The 14,887-nt window shown below is 44.8% G+C and overlaps 1 protein-coding gene across 4 annotated transcripts in view; it reads left to right on the top strand.

The window, feature by feature from the left end:
* Window positions 1-14,887, top strand: part of LOC135968320 (galectin-10-like) — a 125,439-nt gene that overhangs the window by 109,331 nt on the left and 1,221 nt on the right. The window contains exons 1-4 of one of the 4 annotated variants that reach the window (XM_065534333.2): window positions 697-761; window positions 3,357-3,433; window positions 3,824-4,034; window positions 5,981-6,231. In XM_065534333.2, coding sequence (XP_065390405.1) covers window positions 747-761; window positions 3,357-3,433; window positions 3,824-4,034; window positions 5,981-6,097 — 420 coding nt within the window. In that variant the 5' untranslated portion in view covers window positions 697-746 and the 3' untranslated portion in view covers window positions 6,098-6,231. Of the gene's footprint in view, window positions 1-492; window positions 555-696; window positions 762-3,356; window positions 3,434-3,823; window positions 4,035-5,980; window positions 6,232-13,519; window positions 13,597-14,122; window positions 14,334-14,887 lie in introns of those variants that run through there. The other 3 variants (XM_074023500.1, XM_065534334.2, XM_074023498.1) reach the window with 3 other exon arrangements.

Raw genomic sequence — 14,887 nt, 5'->3', positions numbered from 1 at the left:
GGGCACGAAGGTCACATGGTGGGGAAGGAACAGGAAGATAGGAATCTCATCTTTCTCTCAGAATCTGCAGGAGAAGCAGGGAATCTGAGATTTCCATGCACATAGACTCCCACAGAGAGAGGACAGGGTGTGGCTGAAGCTTAGGTGTGTGAAACAGGAGAGCAGTCCTCACTCACCAGAGCCAAGGGGCCTGAGTTGGGCTCAGGAGAACACAAGGACTCTACCCACTTCTCCCCCCAGGTCCTGCTGAGGATCAAGGTCAGTGCTCTCCCAGAAAATTTGGCACAGAAAACAGAAGATTACATTCTATGGCCAACGCCTTTCCCCAGAAGCCCAGCCTGTTTCCTATTGCACAAGTCAGGAAAATGCAAACATCTCAGGTCGATTCTGCACGGTGGAAAAAAGGCTTCATGTGAGGCATGGAGGCTGGACTTGAAACCCTACACCCTCACGCCATCCTCCTTATCTGTGCATTTTCCTGGTGACCCCTTTCTACCCCTGCTGCCTCCCTCATGATCATGTGTGCTGCATCAATGACACAGGACTGCAAACAGGTGTGACTGTGACAAAGTTTCTATCTAACACCCCATCCCTTACCCTATAGGGAAACCTTTCTGAGAGGGTCTTGGAATCTGGAATGAAGCCAGAGGGCAGGGCTGACAGAGACCATTTAAATGCTGCAACTCCAAGAGATTCACACAGAAGCCTGGACACAGTTCAGAAGAGCCACCCAGGGAGAGACAACAATGTCACTGCTATCCGTGAGTTAAAAAGGCACAGCCTTCAATACTTTCAGGTCACACAGAAAAGGGAAGAGGGAGATTTTATGGGATGAAAATATGAACATTTCTACTATGAATGCTTTACTGAGAGTTGTGGGTGTGTGGAAGAGAGACCCCAGGGCTATGGTATCTGAGATGCCTGTGGGGTCTGGGGTGTGGATGCTGGACCATTGTAACCCTCCGGGAGCATGCGATGGTGTCTGATGACAGTGAACTCTGCTAAAAATGATGTGACTTTAGATGGGAAGTGTATGACCCTCCAGGATATGGGTGGGTGTGTAAGTGATCGTAATCAGATGACTGTGCTTTGTCTTTATGACTGTGATGTGTGTGTGAGCACAGCCGGACCAGTGTGTGAGCATCTTTATATGCACAGTGAGCAGGTGTGTGTGACTCAGTGGTGTGGCTCTGTGTGACTGTGTGTGTGCTGGGATGTGACTGGGTGTTGAACTGGGAACATGCATGTGGCCTTCTGTGCATGTAAAGTTTCCTCCCCACGTAGCAGTACCTCTGACTAAGCAGGTGTGCAACTTCCCTTGTGCGTCAACGTGGATTCCGGTGGCAGAACTGGTGGGATCTTGAGGACCTTGAGTTACTGAGGATTTATTTCTGAGCATTTATGAGAGCAGAGTGCATGAATCCTCAGCTGCCTTTTCCCAAGCAGAGTGGGGTGAGAAACACAGACTGTGGGGCTGATGGTTCCTTAGGTGGAATCTGCACATGGTGACCCCCTGCTCCTGCCTCCAGCCTTGGGTCTCTCCCTGTCTCCCACCCTAGCCTGTCCTTCCCATTGAGCGCCAGGATGGTGAACAGATTCTGATTCACTAGAGAAGGACATTGAGGGACTTGATTTAAGAGACTGAATCATCCAAAACCAGGAAGGTAGAAGTTTAGCCTCTGTTCAGGCAGAACTTACAGTGGATGTTCATCAAGATGTTTGCTGAGGCCTGTAATCCCAGCACTTTGGGTGGCTGCATTGAAAGGACCATGTCAGGCCAGGACTAGTAGACCAGCCGGGGAGACATAGCAAGGTTTCATCTTTCCAAAAATTTAAAAATGTATTAAATGTGGTGCTGCATGCCTGTAGTTCCAGCTACTTGGGGGCAGATGCAAGAGGATCACTGAAGCCTAGGCCTTTAAGCATGCTGTAATTTTTTTTTTTTTTTTTTTTTTTTTTTTTTTTTTTTTTTTGAGACAGAGTCTCACTCTGTTTCCCAGTCTGGAGCACAGTGGTACAATCTCGGCTCACTGCAACCTCCACCTCCCAGGTTCAAGTGATTCTCCTACCTCAGGTTCCCGAGTAGCTGGGATTACAGGCATGTGCCACCACTCCTGGCTAATTTTTGTATTTTCAGTAGAGACGGGGTTTCCCATATTGGCCAGGCTGGTCTTGAACTCCTGACCTCAAGTGATGCGCCCACCTCGGCCTCCCAAAGTGCTGAGATTACAGGCGTGAGCCACCGCGCCCAGCCTGCAGTGAGTTTTGATGGTGCCAATGCATTCCAGCCTGGGTGACAGTGTGAGACCCTGTTTCAAAAAGGAAAAATACCATCCACTTATAGATTCTATCCAATAACTTCCCTGACTCACAATCTTCATTTGTGCAAGTACTGCGGTGGTGCTCGCAGCAATGTGTGCCCCTTCTGGGAAGGACGTCCATTGCCCTTGATGATTGTGATTCATGTGCCTCCCACACACGGGGGTTTCCTGTTCTCTCCTGTTCATTTCCTTCTCTTTCAACAAGTGTTGTTTCTTGCTGGCGTGAATCTCTCTACTGTTACATCCTCACATCTTGCTTTCACAGTTTCAGAGTTGAAGATGATCACAGGTCTGTGTTCCACAAGGATCCTCCTTGTTTGTTAGAGGACCCCCAACAGGTCCTATACATGCCAGGGATTAGGCTAAAGGGTTTACATACCCTAACTACTGTATTACGAAAACATGATACAAAGAAGGTATTTAGGATTATCATCTATGTATTGGGGAAACTGAGGCAGGGAGAGTTTAAGCAATAGATCTAAGGTCCCATTGTTGGTTGGCAAAGTGGCTCGCCCCTGTAATCCAGCAGTTTGGGAGGCTGAGACAGAATGATCCCTTGTGCCTACACACTCCAGACCAACCTGGGAAACATCGTGAAACCCCAATGCTCCAAATACATATAAAATTAGCTGGGTGTGGAGCGGTAGTCTCAGCTACTCAAGGAGCTGAGGTGAGAGGATGGCTTGAGTCTGGGAGGCTGAGGTTGCAGTGGGCTGTGATTGTGCTAGTGCACTACAGTCTGGGTGATACGATGAGACTTTGTCTAAAAAAAAAAGGTTCAAAATATCTTAACATCTCACCGCCAGTATTCAGCACAATAAAGGATCTAACTGAGGCAGCCCAGTTTCTGAAGCTCTGCTCCTAATTATGGGCCCCGTTGTCTTCAAAAATATGGGATCCTGACTGAGGTAGGGTGGGAGCAGGGAGGCCTGAGTCTACCATTTGATCTCTAACTGGCTGCACCACGGGAATCTGTTACTGGGGGGAGGCCGCACCTGGCCCTGCCCCTCTCACCCACTCTCAATTCCCTGGCAGGTGCCACACACAGAGTCTGTGTCCTTGTCTACTGGATCTACTGTGACAATCAAAGGGAGACCGTTTGTCTGTTTCTTGTGAGTACTCCCTGGTGCAGGGATGGGAGGTGGAAGGAGGAAGGATGTACAGCGGCTGCACGGGGGCTAGTCATGGGTCTAGGAGAAAAGGACACTCAAGGTTTGGGGCTGTGGTACTATATCTATTAAAGTGCATAGAATTGTCAGAAAATGGACACTTCATATGACCAAGTCAGTGACTATGGCTCAGTTTCCATCTGTGGATGAGGCATGGAGCATCTCTTTCCACGCATGGAGAACACAAGGAGCTGAAGCAGCGCCACAGTGACAAGGCCTAGAATACCAACAAGTCTTTGCTCCACTATGGAAGGGGCAAAGAGACTTGTGTGTGTGTCTTGTGTGTGTCCCACAAGAAAGGGACCTGCCCAACACTGTGTGCTCTGCCCCCAGCAACGAACCACATCTGCAGGTGGATTTCCACACCGAGATGAAGGAGGACTCAGACATTGCCTTCCATTTCCAAGTGTACTTTGGCAATCGTGTGGTCATGAACAGCCGTGAGTATAGGACCTGGAAGGAGGAGGTGGAATCCAAGAATATGCCCTTTCAGGATGGACAAGAATTTGAACTGAGAATCTTGGTCCTGGAAGATAAGTACCAGGTGAGCACCCCTGGAGCTTCCTGCATCTGGCTTCCATGGGCTTTCAGAGCAGGAGACAGCTCTTCATGCTGTAGCTCCAGATAACTCCCTCTGCTCTATAACTCCCCCTGTCCCGGGCTTTTCATCACCCACAACTCCCCTTGTCCCAGGCTTTTTAATCACCCATAATTCCCCTTGTCCCAGGCTTTTCATCACCCATAACTCCCCCTGTCCCAGGCTTTTGATCACCCATAACTCCCCCTGTCCCAGGCTTTTCATCACCCATAATTCCCCTTGTTCCAGGCTTTTCATCACCCACAACTCCCCTTGTCCCAGGCTTTTTAATCACCCATAATTCCCCTTGTCCCAGACTTTTCATCACCCATAACTCCCCCTGTCCCAGGCTTTTCATCACCCATAATTCCCCTTGTTCCAGGCTTTTCATCACCCACAACTCCCCCTGTCCCAGGCTTTTCATCACCCATAACTCCCCCGTCCCAGGCTTTTTAATCACCCATAATTCCCCTTGTCCCAGGCTTTTCATCACACACACAGGGGTTCCCTTTACTTTTCTCATTTCTCTCTCTCATTCAACAAGTGTTGTTGCTTGCACTGCCATCACCTCTGCTTGCACTGCCATCCTCAGCTTTTTTCCCATTCCTGATCAGGGTCAATGTTGGTTCACTTGCCATTTTTCCAAAAATGAAGAATATCCTCTACGTTTCCCATAGCTCTCATTTCCATTTATGATGTTATTTAAATTTTCATGTAGCTAAATGGATAAGATATACATATGAATAAAATTGTTTTAGTCAGTCCAATATGAAGGCTTCTTCTCACTCCTCAATCCCAATCCTCAGGACAATATTACTAGCTTCTCTACTCTTCTTCCACAGATAGTCTACCCTTAGAAAAGCATATACGTACGCCCATATATATGCTTTCATTTCTTTTTAAACAAATGCTGGTATAAGTGTCTCTACACATTATACTTTAGGAATGACAGTTGAATTGTACCCAAAGAATACATATTGGGGAAATAATCTATCCGTGGTGCTGCCTCATTTTATAAGGATTATATAGTATCCCCCAGAAGGATTTTCCCAGCTTGCTGCTCTTGACCCTTTACAAGAGTTGGTTTCCAATGTTTTGCTCTCACAGATGTTACTGTATTAAGCTTTCTAATCAACCCTTTTGTCATTGCCAACTTTTCCCTATTTATATTGGAACATGATTATAAAGAAATGGAATAACTGGTTCAAAGATGCATGGGTTTTAAATTTGAGAATGAAACCCAAAATATGACTCCCTGTGTAGCCTCAGTAATAAAAAACGTGATCAAACTTTCTGACATTTCAAATGGGTAGGCCAAAAGATTCACATTTTATTCACATTAAAGTCAGAGGTGTTATTCTATGTTTATAAGCTGTTAAAGATAATATCCTATGTTTTATCACATTAATCCAGTCCCACCTCTCTGAGAACACTTGAGTTTCCTTCCTTGCCACCACCAGCTTGGATCTGAGCAATTCCAGAGAGAAACTGGGTCATCAGCAGTAAGCAACAGTCATAGTTTGTGTAACTGAAATGTATGCATTCAGCGAACATTGCTGAGCACTGACCCCGTGGCTGGCCCTGTGCAAGATGCAGGGATTCAAGTTTAGGAAACAAGTCCCTGGCCTTGGAGATCTTCCAGCATAGCAGGGAGGCTGAGCAACTATGGCCCATGTGACACGGAGTGATAGAGCCTCACTGGAGAAATGAGAGGAAACATTGAAAATACAGAGAACAGCTGTCTCAAATCGTTACCAAAGGTAGTCTGCAAAAAAGAAATGTGTTCTCCAGGTCCAATTATATAATGAGGCATTTTCTGGTTGGATGTTTCAGGTACTACGACACCATAGAGAGCAGGCTGAAAGCTTGTTTGGTGGAATACTGTCTTTCTGATGTATTTTTCCCTTCTGTAGGTAATGGTCAATGGCCAAGCCTATTACAACTTTAACCATCGAATCCCGGTCAGTTCTGTGAAGATGGTGCAAGTGTGGAGAGATATCTCTCTGACCAAATTTAATGTCAGCAATTGAAAGAGATAACCAGACTTCATGTTGTCAAGGCATCTCTGATCTACGTGAGCATGGGATTCCCAAAGCCAGCTAACGGCGTGATCTTTTCTCACTTCAATCCTTACTTTTGCTCATTAAAACTTAATCCAACTTCACAGAATTTGGTTCTTGCTTTCATGGGGAGAAAGATAAAGTGGTCATCATCAAGAGGGCTTGGGGGATTTTATGGGTGGTGTGAATGAGTCAAAGAGGATAAATCTTCCTGAGACACAAAAAGTAAGTGACAAGGCCAGTGAAATGTCTGAGAAGACATTAGCAACTACATCCTTCTATAGCATCGACTATATGTCAGACTCTCTGAACCAACCCTACACAATTTCAGATGAGTCACTGAGGTGTAGCAATGGAATTGGAGGCTTGAATAACTGAGCCATGACAGGGTGGGTAGAGCTATATCTGAGCTGAGCAGAACTGAGTAGGAAGCCCACTCTTTACACTGAAAACAGGGGAGCAGGAACCGTTGGGGGCTCCCATTACTCTGCCTAAACCCCATATCTCATATGTCCTTCCAATTAACTTGGAAAAATGCCAAGAAGAAAATCACCAGAGAAAGAAACTCATGGGCTTGTCCCTTCAGTTCAGGAACAACGGTATGCAACACCATTTTTCGAAAGGTAGAGCACAGATGCAGAAATTGGATTTGTTCATTTAAAGAGTACTCATGGGTGATCATGCCCTTCTCACTTCCTCTTTGCAGACTGAGAAAGGAAAAAGACACTTGACAGAAAAGGAGCTGTAGGCTCAAACAGTAAAAAGGGGAGATACTACTTTCCAGAGTGTAAATCTTGGTCATAGGTGGATAGAAGGCAAACTCTTTGATCAGGGCACACAATGACGGCTCTCACTGATAGTCTCTTCTGTAGGCCTCATTCATCTCCACCACAGACACAAGGTTAGGACACTTCCATTGCCACTCCCTGCAGTGCCCCCACTGCCTCCCCTCACCCAGTAAATCCTAACCATTGATCTCAGAAGACCCCTTCTAATGCCCCAGGCTAACCAAGAGTAAATGTTCTCTCTGGAGTGTCTCCTTTGGAGAGAATTCTGGGCCAGCCCCCTCCATCTGAAATGCTCTAAAGACTTTAATCCTCAGAGTGTCTTGATCCCTGTCTTCCCAGTAGGTCTCTGTGTTTATTTTGGACAATTTATTTCTATTCACCAAGCAGAAAGGCAGACACCTGCTTGACATTTCAGGGATTCAATCGACTTTCTGGCCACTCTCCTTGAAATAAGAAATTATCAGCATGAGATCAGGAGAATTTTGCGTAGAAGACAATGTTTCAATAGCCTCAAGCTAGAAGTCGCCCAATATCTACCAAGAATAAAACTGCTGAATATGTGTTGGCCAATTTATAAAACTCCAGAGTGGAGACCAGTGAAAAGGAAGGATCTACAGCTCTACATGGCAACATAGATGAATCCTAAAAACAGAAATGTTTTAGAAAAGATGCATGATGCAAGGAAAAAAAATCCAAGATAAACATCTACAGGCAAAATTCAACAAAGTGATAAAACTAAAGCAAAGCCAAAAAGAAGGGCAGAAGCATGGTTGCCAGTAGGTGCAAGAAGGTCACATGGTAGGGAAGGAACACAGGAGTCAATGGGTGTTAGCAACAGGCCACAACTATAATTGTGGTGGCTACATAAGTACTAGTTTAATCATGAATTCATCATAATATACATTTTTTTGTTAACTTGGATCAAGTTTTAAAAAATAGTTTAAATTCACAGTCAATAAAACTAAAGAGTAAAACAGAAAGAGAGGAGGGAGGGAGAGGGATTTGAATTCATTTCTTCTTTAAATTCCTAATATAGATTTTAAGGATGTTTTCTGTTATAACAAAGAGAACTTGAGGAGGGGTCCTGAGTGCTCCGCCCCAAGTGAAGACAGCATTGTAGCAGAAGTCTGATCACCTGCACCTGTCCCTGTCTTCATGCAGGTTTTGAGCTAAGTAGCACACAAATCAAGGACGAGACTTAGGAATCTCACTTTTCTCCCAGAATGTGAGTATCTGAGATTTTATTGCACATGGACACCCAGAGAAAAATGAGAGAGTGTAGATGGAGCCCAGGTGTGTGAGAGATGGAGTGTGAGTGGCCCTCACCTGGCAAAGGCAAGGGGCCTGGATAGGGTCAGGATGACACAGAGACTCTCTCTACCTCTCTCCCCAGGTCCTGTTGAGGATCAAGGTCTTTGGTGCCCCAGAATCTCTGAAAGAGAAAGAGAGAATTTTTATTTTCCATGGTTGAGTGTCTTGCATTGAGAATTTCCATTTTAAAAATATCATCCAAGTTAGAAAAATGCACACATTGTGGGGGGGATGGCCAAGATGGCCAAATAGGAACATCTCCAGTCTCCAGCTCCCAGCATGAGTGACACAGAAAATGGGTGATTTCTGCATTTTCAGCTGAGGTACCGGGTTCATGTCTCTGGGGCATGTCGAACAGTCGGTGCTGGTCAATGGGTGCAGCCCAACCAGTGAGAGCTGAAGCAGGGTGAGGCATCGCCTCACCTGGGAAGAGCAAGGGGGAAGGGACTTCCTTTTCCTAGCCAAGGGAAACTGAGACACACAACATCTGGAAAATCGGGTCACTCCCACCCTAATACTGTGCTTTACCAAGAGTCTTAGCAAATGGCACACCAGGAGATTATATCCCACGCCTGGCCCGGGGGTCCCATGCCAACGGAGCCTCCCTCCTTGCTAGCACAGCAGTCTGAGATCTAACTGCAACGCGGCAGCAAGGCTGGGGGAGGGGCGCCCACCTTTGCTGAGGCTTAAGTAGTTAAACAAAGCCCTGGGAAGCTCGAACTGGGTGGAGCCCACTGCAGCTCAAGGAGGCCTGCCTGCCTCTGTAGACTCCACCTATGGGAACAGGGGATAGCTAAACAAGAAGCAGCAGAAACCTCTGCAGATGTAAATGCCCCTGTCTGACAGCTTTGAAGAGAGCAGTGGTTCTCCCACTGTCAACATTAGACAGATCAACAACACAGAAAGTTAACAAGGATATCCAGGAATTGAACTCAACTCTGCACCAAGCAGACCTAATAGACATCTACAGAACTCTCCACCCCAAATCAACAGAATATACATTCTTCACAGCACCACATCGCACTTATTCCAAAACTGACCACATAGTTGGAAGTAAAGCACTCCTCAGCAAATGTAAAACAACAGAAATTATCACAAACTGTCTCTCAGACCACGGTGCAATCAAACTAGAACTCAGGACTAAGAAACTCAACCAAAACCACCCAACTACATGGAAACTGAACAGCCTGCTCCTGAATGACTACTGGGTACATAATGAAATGAAGGCAGAAATAAAGATATTCTTTGAAACCAATGAAAACAAAGATACAGCATACCAGAATCTCTGGGACACATTTAAAGCAGTGTGTAGAGGGAAATTTATAGCACTAAATGCCCACAAGATAAAGCTAGAAAGATCTAAAATTGACACCCAGACATCACAATTAAAAGAACTAGAGAAGTAAGAGCAAACACATTCAAAAGCTAGCTGAAGGCAAGAAATAAGTAAAATCAGAGCAGAACTGAAGGAGATAGAGACACGAAAAACCCTTCAAAAAATCAATGAATCTAGGAACTGGTTTTTTGAAAAGATCAACAAAATTGATAGATGGCTAGCAAGACTAATAAAGAAGAAAAGAGAGCAGAATCAAATAGATGCAATAAAAATGATAAAGAGGATATCACCACTGATCCCAAAGAAATACAAACTACCATCAGAGAATACTATAAACACCTCTACGCAAATAAACTAGAAAACCTAGGAGAAATGGATAAATTCCTGGACACATGCACACTCCCAAGACTAAACCAGGAAGAAGTTGAATCCCTGAATAGACCAATAGCAGGCTCTGAAATTGAGGCAATAATTAATGGCTTACCAACCAAAAAAAATTCAGGACCAGATGGATTCATAGCCGAATTCTACCAGAGGTACAAGGAGGAGGTGGTACCATTCCTTCTGAAACTACTCCAATCAATAGAAAAAGAGGGAATCCTCCCTAACTCTTTTTAGGAGGCCCACGTCATCCTGATACTAAAGCCTGGCAGAGACACAACAAAAAAAGAGAATTTTAGACCAATATCCCTGACCAACATTGATGCAAAAATCCTCAATAAAATACTGGCAAACCGAATCCAGCAGCACATCAAAAAGCTTATCCACCATGATCAAGTGAGCTTCATCCCTGGGATGCAAGGCTGCTTCAACATACGCAAATCAGTATACATAATCCAGCATATAAACCGAACCAAAGGCGAAAACCACATGATTTTCTCAAGAGATGCAGAAAAGGCCTTTGACAAAATTCAACAGCCCTTCATGCTAAAAATTCTCAATAAATTCGGTATTGATGGAACATATCTCAAAATAATAAGAACTATTTATGACAAACCCACAGTCAATATCATACTGAATGGGCAAAAACTGGAAGCATTCCCTTTGAAAACTGGCACAAGACAGGGATGCCCTCTCTCACCACTCCTATTCAACATAGTGTTGGAAGTTCTGGCTAGGGCAATCAAGCAAGAGAAAGAAATAAAGGGTATTCAGTTAGGAAAAGAAGAAGTCAAATTGTCCCTGTTTGCAGATGACATGATTGTATATTTAGAAAACCCCATCATCTCAGCCCAAAATCTCCTTAAGCTGATAAGAAACTTCAGCAAAGTCTCAGGATACAAAATCAATGTGCAAAAATCACAAGCATTCTTATATACCAGTAACAGATAAACAGAGAGCCAAATCATGAATGAACTCCCATTCAAAGTGGCTTCAAAGAGAATAAAATACCTAGGAATCCAACTTACAAGGGATGTGAAGGACCTATTCAAGGAGAACTACAAACCACTGCTCAGTGAAATAAAAGAGGACACAAACAAAATGAAGAACATTCCATGCTCATGGATAGGAAGAATCAATATCGTGAAAATGGCCATACTGCCCAAAGTAATTTATAGATTCAATGCCATCCCCATTAAGCTACCAATGAATTTCTTCACAGAATTGGAAAAAACTGCTTTAAAGTTCATATGGAACCAAAAAAGACCCCGCATTGCCAAGACAATCCTAAGCCAAAAGAACAAAGCTGGAGGCATCACGCTACCTGACTTCAAACTATACTACAAGGCTACAGTAACCAAAACAGCATGGTACTGGTACCAAAACAGAGATATAGACCAATGGAACAGAACAGAGTCCTCAGAAATAATACCACACATCTATAGCCATCTGATCTTTGACAAACCTGACAAAAACAAGAAATGGGGAAAGCATATCCTGTTTAATAAATGGTGCTGGGAAAATTGGCTAGCCATAAGTAGAAAGCTGGAGCTAGATCCTTTCCTTGCTCCTTAAATGAAAATTAATTCAAGATGGATTAAAAACTTAAATGTTAGACCTAAAATCATAAACACTCTAGAAGAAAACCTAGGTAATATCATTCAGGACATAGGCATGGGCAAGGACTTCATGTCTAAAACTCCAAAAGCAACAACAGCAAAAACCAAAATTGACAAATGGGATCTAATTAAACTAAAGAGCTTCTGCACAGCAAAAGAAACTACCATCAGAGTGAACAGGCAACCTACAGAATGGGAGAAAATTTTTGCAATCTACTCATCTGACAAAGGGCTAATATCCACAACCTACAAATAACTCAAAACAAATTTACAAGAAAAAAAAAACCCCATGAAAAAGTGGGCAAAGGATATGAACAGACACTTTTCAAAAGAAAACATTTATACAGCCAACAGACACATACTCATCATCACTCACCATCAGAGAAATGCAAATCAAAACCACAATGAGATACCATCTCACACCAGTTAGAATGGCAGTCATTAAAAAGTCAGGAAACAACAGGTGCTGGAGAGGATGTGGAGAAATAGGAACACTTTTACACTGTTGGTGGGATTGTAAACTAGTTCAACCATTGTGGAAAATAGTGTGGCGATTCCTCAAGGATCTAGAACTAGAAATATCATTTGTCCCAGCCATCCCATTACTGGGTGTATACTCAAAGGATTACAAATCATGCTGCTATAAAGACACATACACACGTATATTTATTGCAGCACTATTCACAATAGCAAAGACTTGGAATCAACCCAAATGTCCATCAGTGACAGACTGGATTAAGAAAATGTGGCACATATACACCATGGAATACTATAGAGCCATAAAAAAGGATGAGTTCATGTCCTTTGTAGGGACGTGAATGCAGCTGGAAACCATCATTCTCAGCAAACTATTGCAAGAACAGAAAAGAAAACACCTCATGTTCTCACTCATAGGTAGGAATTGAACAATGAGATCACTTGGACACAGGAAGGGCCTATTGTGGGGAGGGGGAGGGGGGAGGGACCCCAGGGCTATGGTATCTGAGATGCTTGTGGGGTCTGGGGTGTGGATGCTGGACCATTGTAACCCTCCGGGAGCATGCGATGGTGTCTGATGACAGTGAACTCTGCTAAAAATGATGTGACTTTAGATGGGAAGTGTATGACCCTCCAGGATATGGGTGGGTGTGTAAGTAATCCAGCAGTTTGGGAGGCTGAGGCAGGAGGATCCCTTGAGCCTAGGTGATCCAGACCAGCAGGCACAACATCATGAAACCCCAACTCTCCAAAAACGTAAAAAATTAGCCGAGTGTGTGGTGTGCACCTGCAGCCCCAGCTACTCAGGGGCCTGAAGTGAGAAGATTCCTTGAGCCTGAGGAATTGAAGCTGCAGTGAGCCCTGATCACTCCACTGCACTCCAGCCTGGGGGGTAAAATGACACCCTGTCTCAACAAACAAACAAACAAACAAAAAGTTTTTAAAAAGTTAACTTCCCACTGCTAATAAGAGGCAGAATCAAGGCAGCCCAGTTTCTGAAACTCTGCCTTTTTTTTTTTTTTTCTTTCTGTTGGCCAGTCTGGAGTGCAGTGGTGTGATCTCGGCTCACTGCAATCTCCACATCCCAGGTTCAAGCGATTCTCCTGCCTCAGCCTTGCAAGTAGCTGGGATTATAGGCGTCCGCCACCACGCCCAACTAATTTTTGTACTTTTAGTAGAGACAGGGTTTCACCGTGTTTGTCAGACTCGTCTTGAACTCCTGACCTTGTTATCTGCCCACCTCGGCTTCCCAAAGTGCTAGGATTACAGGCATGCGCCACCGTGCCCAGCCCGAAGCTCTGCTCTTAACTAGGATCCCCCGTTTCTTCAGGAATATTGGGCCCTGACTGTGCTAGAATGGAAAAAGTGAGGCTCAGAATCTGCCCTTTGATCTCGAACCTTCTGCACCCTGGGAATCTTCTACAGGAGAGGAGGCCACACTTGCCCATGCCCCTCTCATCCACTCTCAATCCCCTGGCAGGTGCCACACACACGGCCTGTGTCCTTGTCCACTGGTTCTTGCGTGACAATCAAAGGAACACCAATCCTCCCTTTTAGGTGAGTACTCCATGGTCCATGGCAGAGGGATGGAGGAGAAGGGAAAACATTTGCTCAGGAGGTCACCTCATGTGTGAGTGATGTGGAAATGTCTAGTTGGCAGGATGGAGGCACCATGTAAATGCAGGTCCTGGAGAACCTCCTGCACCAGGCATGGGAACTGCAGTTCCTGCACGATGGGCCACTCTTGGACTCTAGGAAAGAAGAAAACTCAGTGGTTGGAGATGTGGCTCTTTTTTTTTTTTTTTTTTTTTTTTTTAAATCAAGGGGCATAGGATTTTCAGGGAATGAACAAGTCACAGACTCGAGTCAGTGATTATGGCTCAGTTTCCATGCAGGGATGAAAGACAGGGCATCTCACCCCACAGGACAGGAAGAGCTGAAACAGCCTCACAGGGATGAGGTCGCAGTGTGAGCACCAAGACTTCGCTCCCCCTAAGGAAAGAGGGAAGGGATTTGTGTGTGTGTCCTTTGTGTGCCCACAAAGGGAGGGACCTGCCGAACACACTGTGTGCTCTGCCCTCAGCAATGACCCACAGCTGCAGGTGGATTTCCACACCGAGACGTGTGAGAAGTCAGACATTGCCTTCCACTTCCGAGTGTACTTTGGCCATGTTGTGGTCATGAACAGCCGTGAGTGTGGGTCCTGGAAATGTGAGATGAGATGCAACAATGTGCCCTTTGAGGATGGCAAACCGTTTGAGCTGTGCATCTCCGTGTTGGACAATGAATACCAGGTGAGCACCCCAGGAGCTCCCAGCACCCAGCCTCTGTGGGATCCCAGGGCAGGAGGCAGCCCTCCCTCAGCTTGCCCCACAAGACACTCAGGGCACATCTTCCATAACAACTCTTGCCCCAGGCTTTTCATCACACAGCACCCTCTGCTTGCACTGCCACCCTCATCTCTTTTCCCTCAATGGCCACAGTCAAGGTCCGCTCATCTGCCATTTCTCCCAAGGTGAAGAATCTCTTCCGTCTTCACCCATAGCTCTCATTTCTATGTGTGCTGTTCTTTACATTTTCATGTGGCTAAGTGGATAAAATGTCATATGACTAAAATTGTTTTAGTCAGTCAAAAATTAGGTCTTCCTCTCACTCCTGAACCCCAATCTTCAGAGCAATATTACTACCTCTCTATTCTCCTTCTATACACAGTGCATGCTTATGGAAGCATGTGTATCTATATATGTGTGTGTCTATTAATACATGCTTTCATTTATTCTTAAACAAATGCTGGCATAAGTTTCTCTACACATTACTCTTTAGAAACTAGAATTGATTTGTGCTCAAA

Source organism: Macaca fascicularis, chromosome 19 (genome assembly GCF_037993035.2).
Source record: "Macaca fascicularis isolate 582-1 chromosome 19, T2T-MFA8v1.1".
In the NCBI taxonomy this organism is placed as follows: Eukaryota; Metazoa; Chordata; class Mammalia; order Primates; family Cercopithecidae; genus Macaca; species Macaca fascicularis.
Note: the sequence above shows the minus strand (reverse complement) of the source record. Positions and strands in the feature narration are given on the sequence as shown.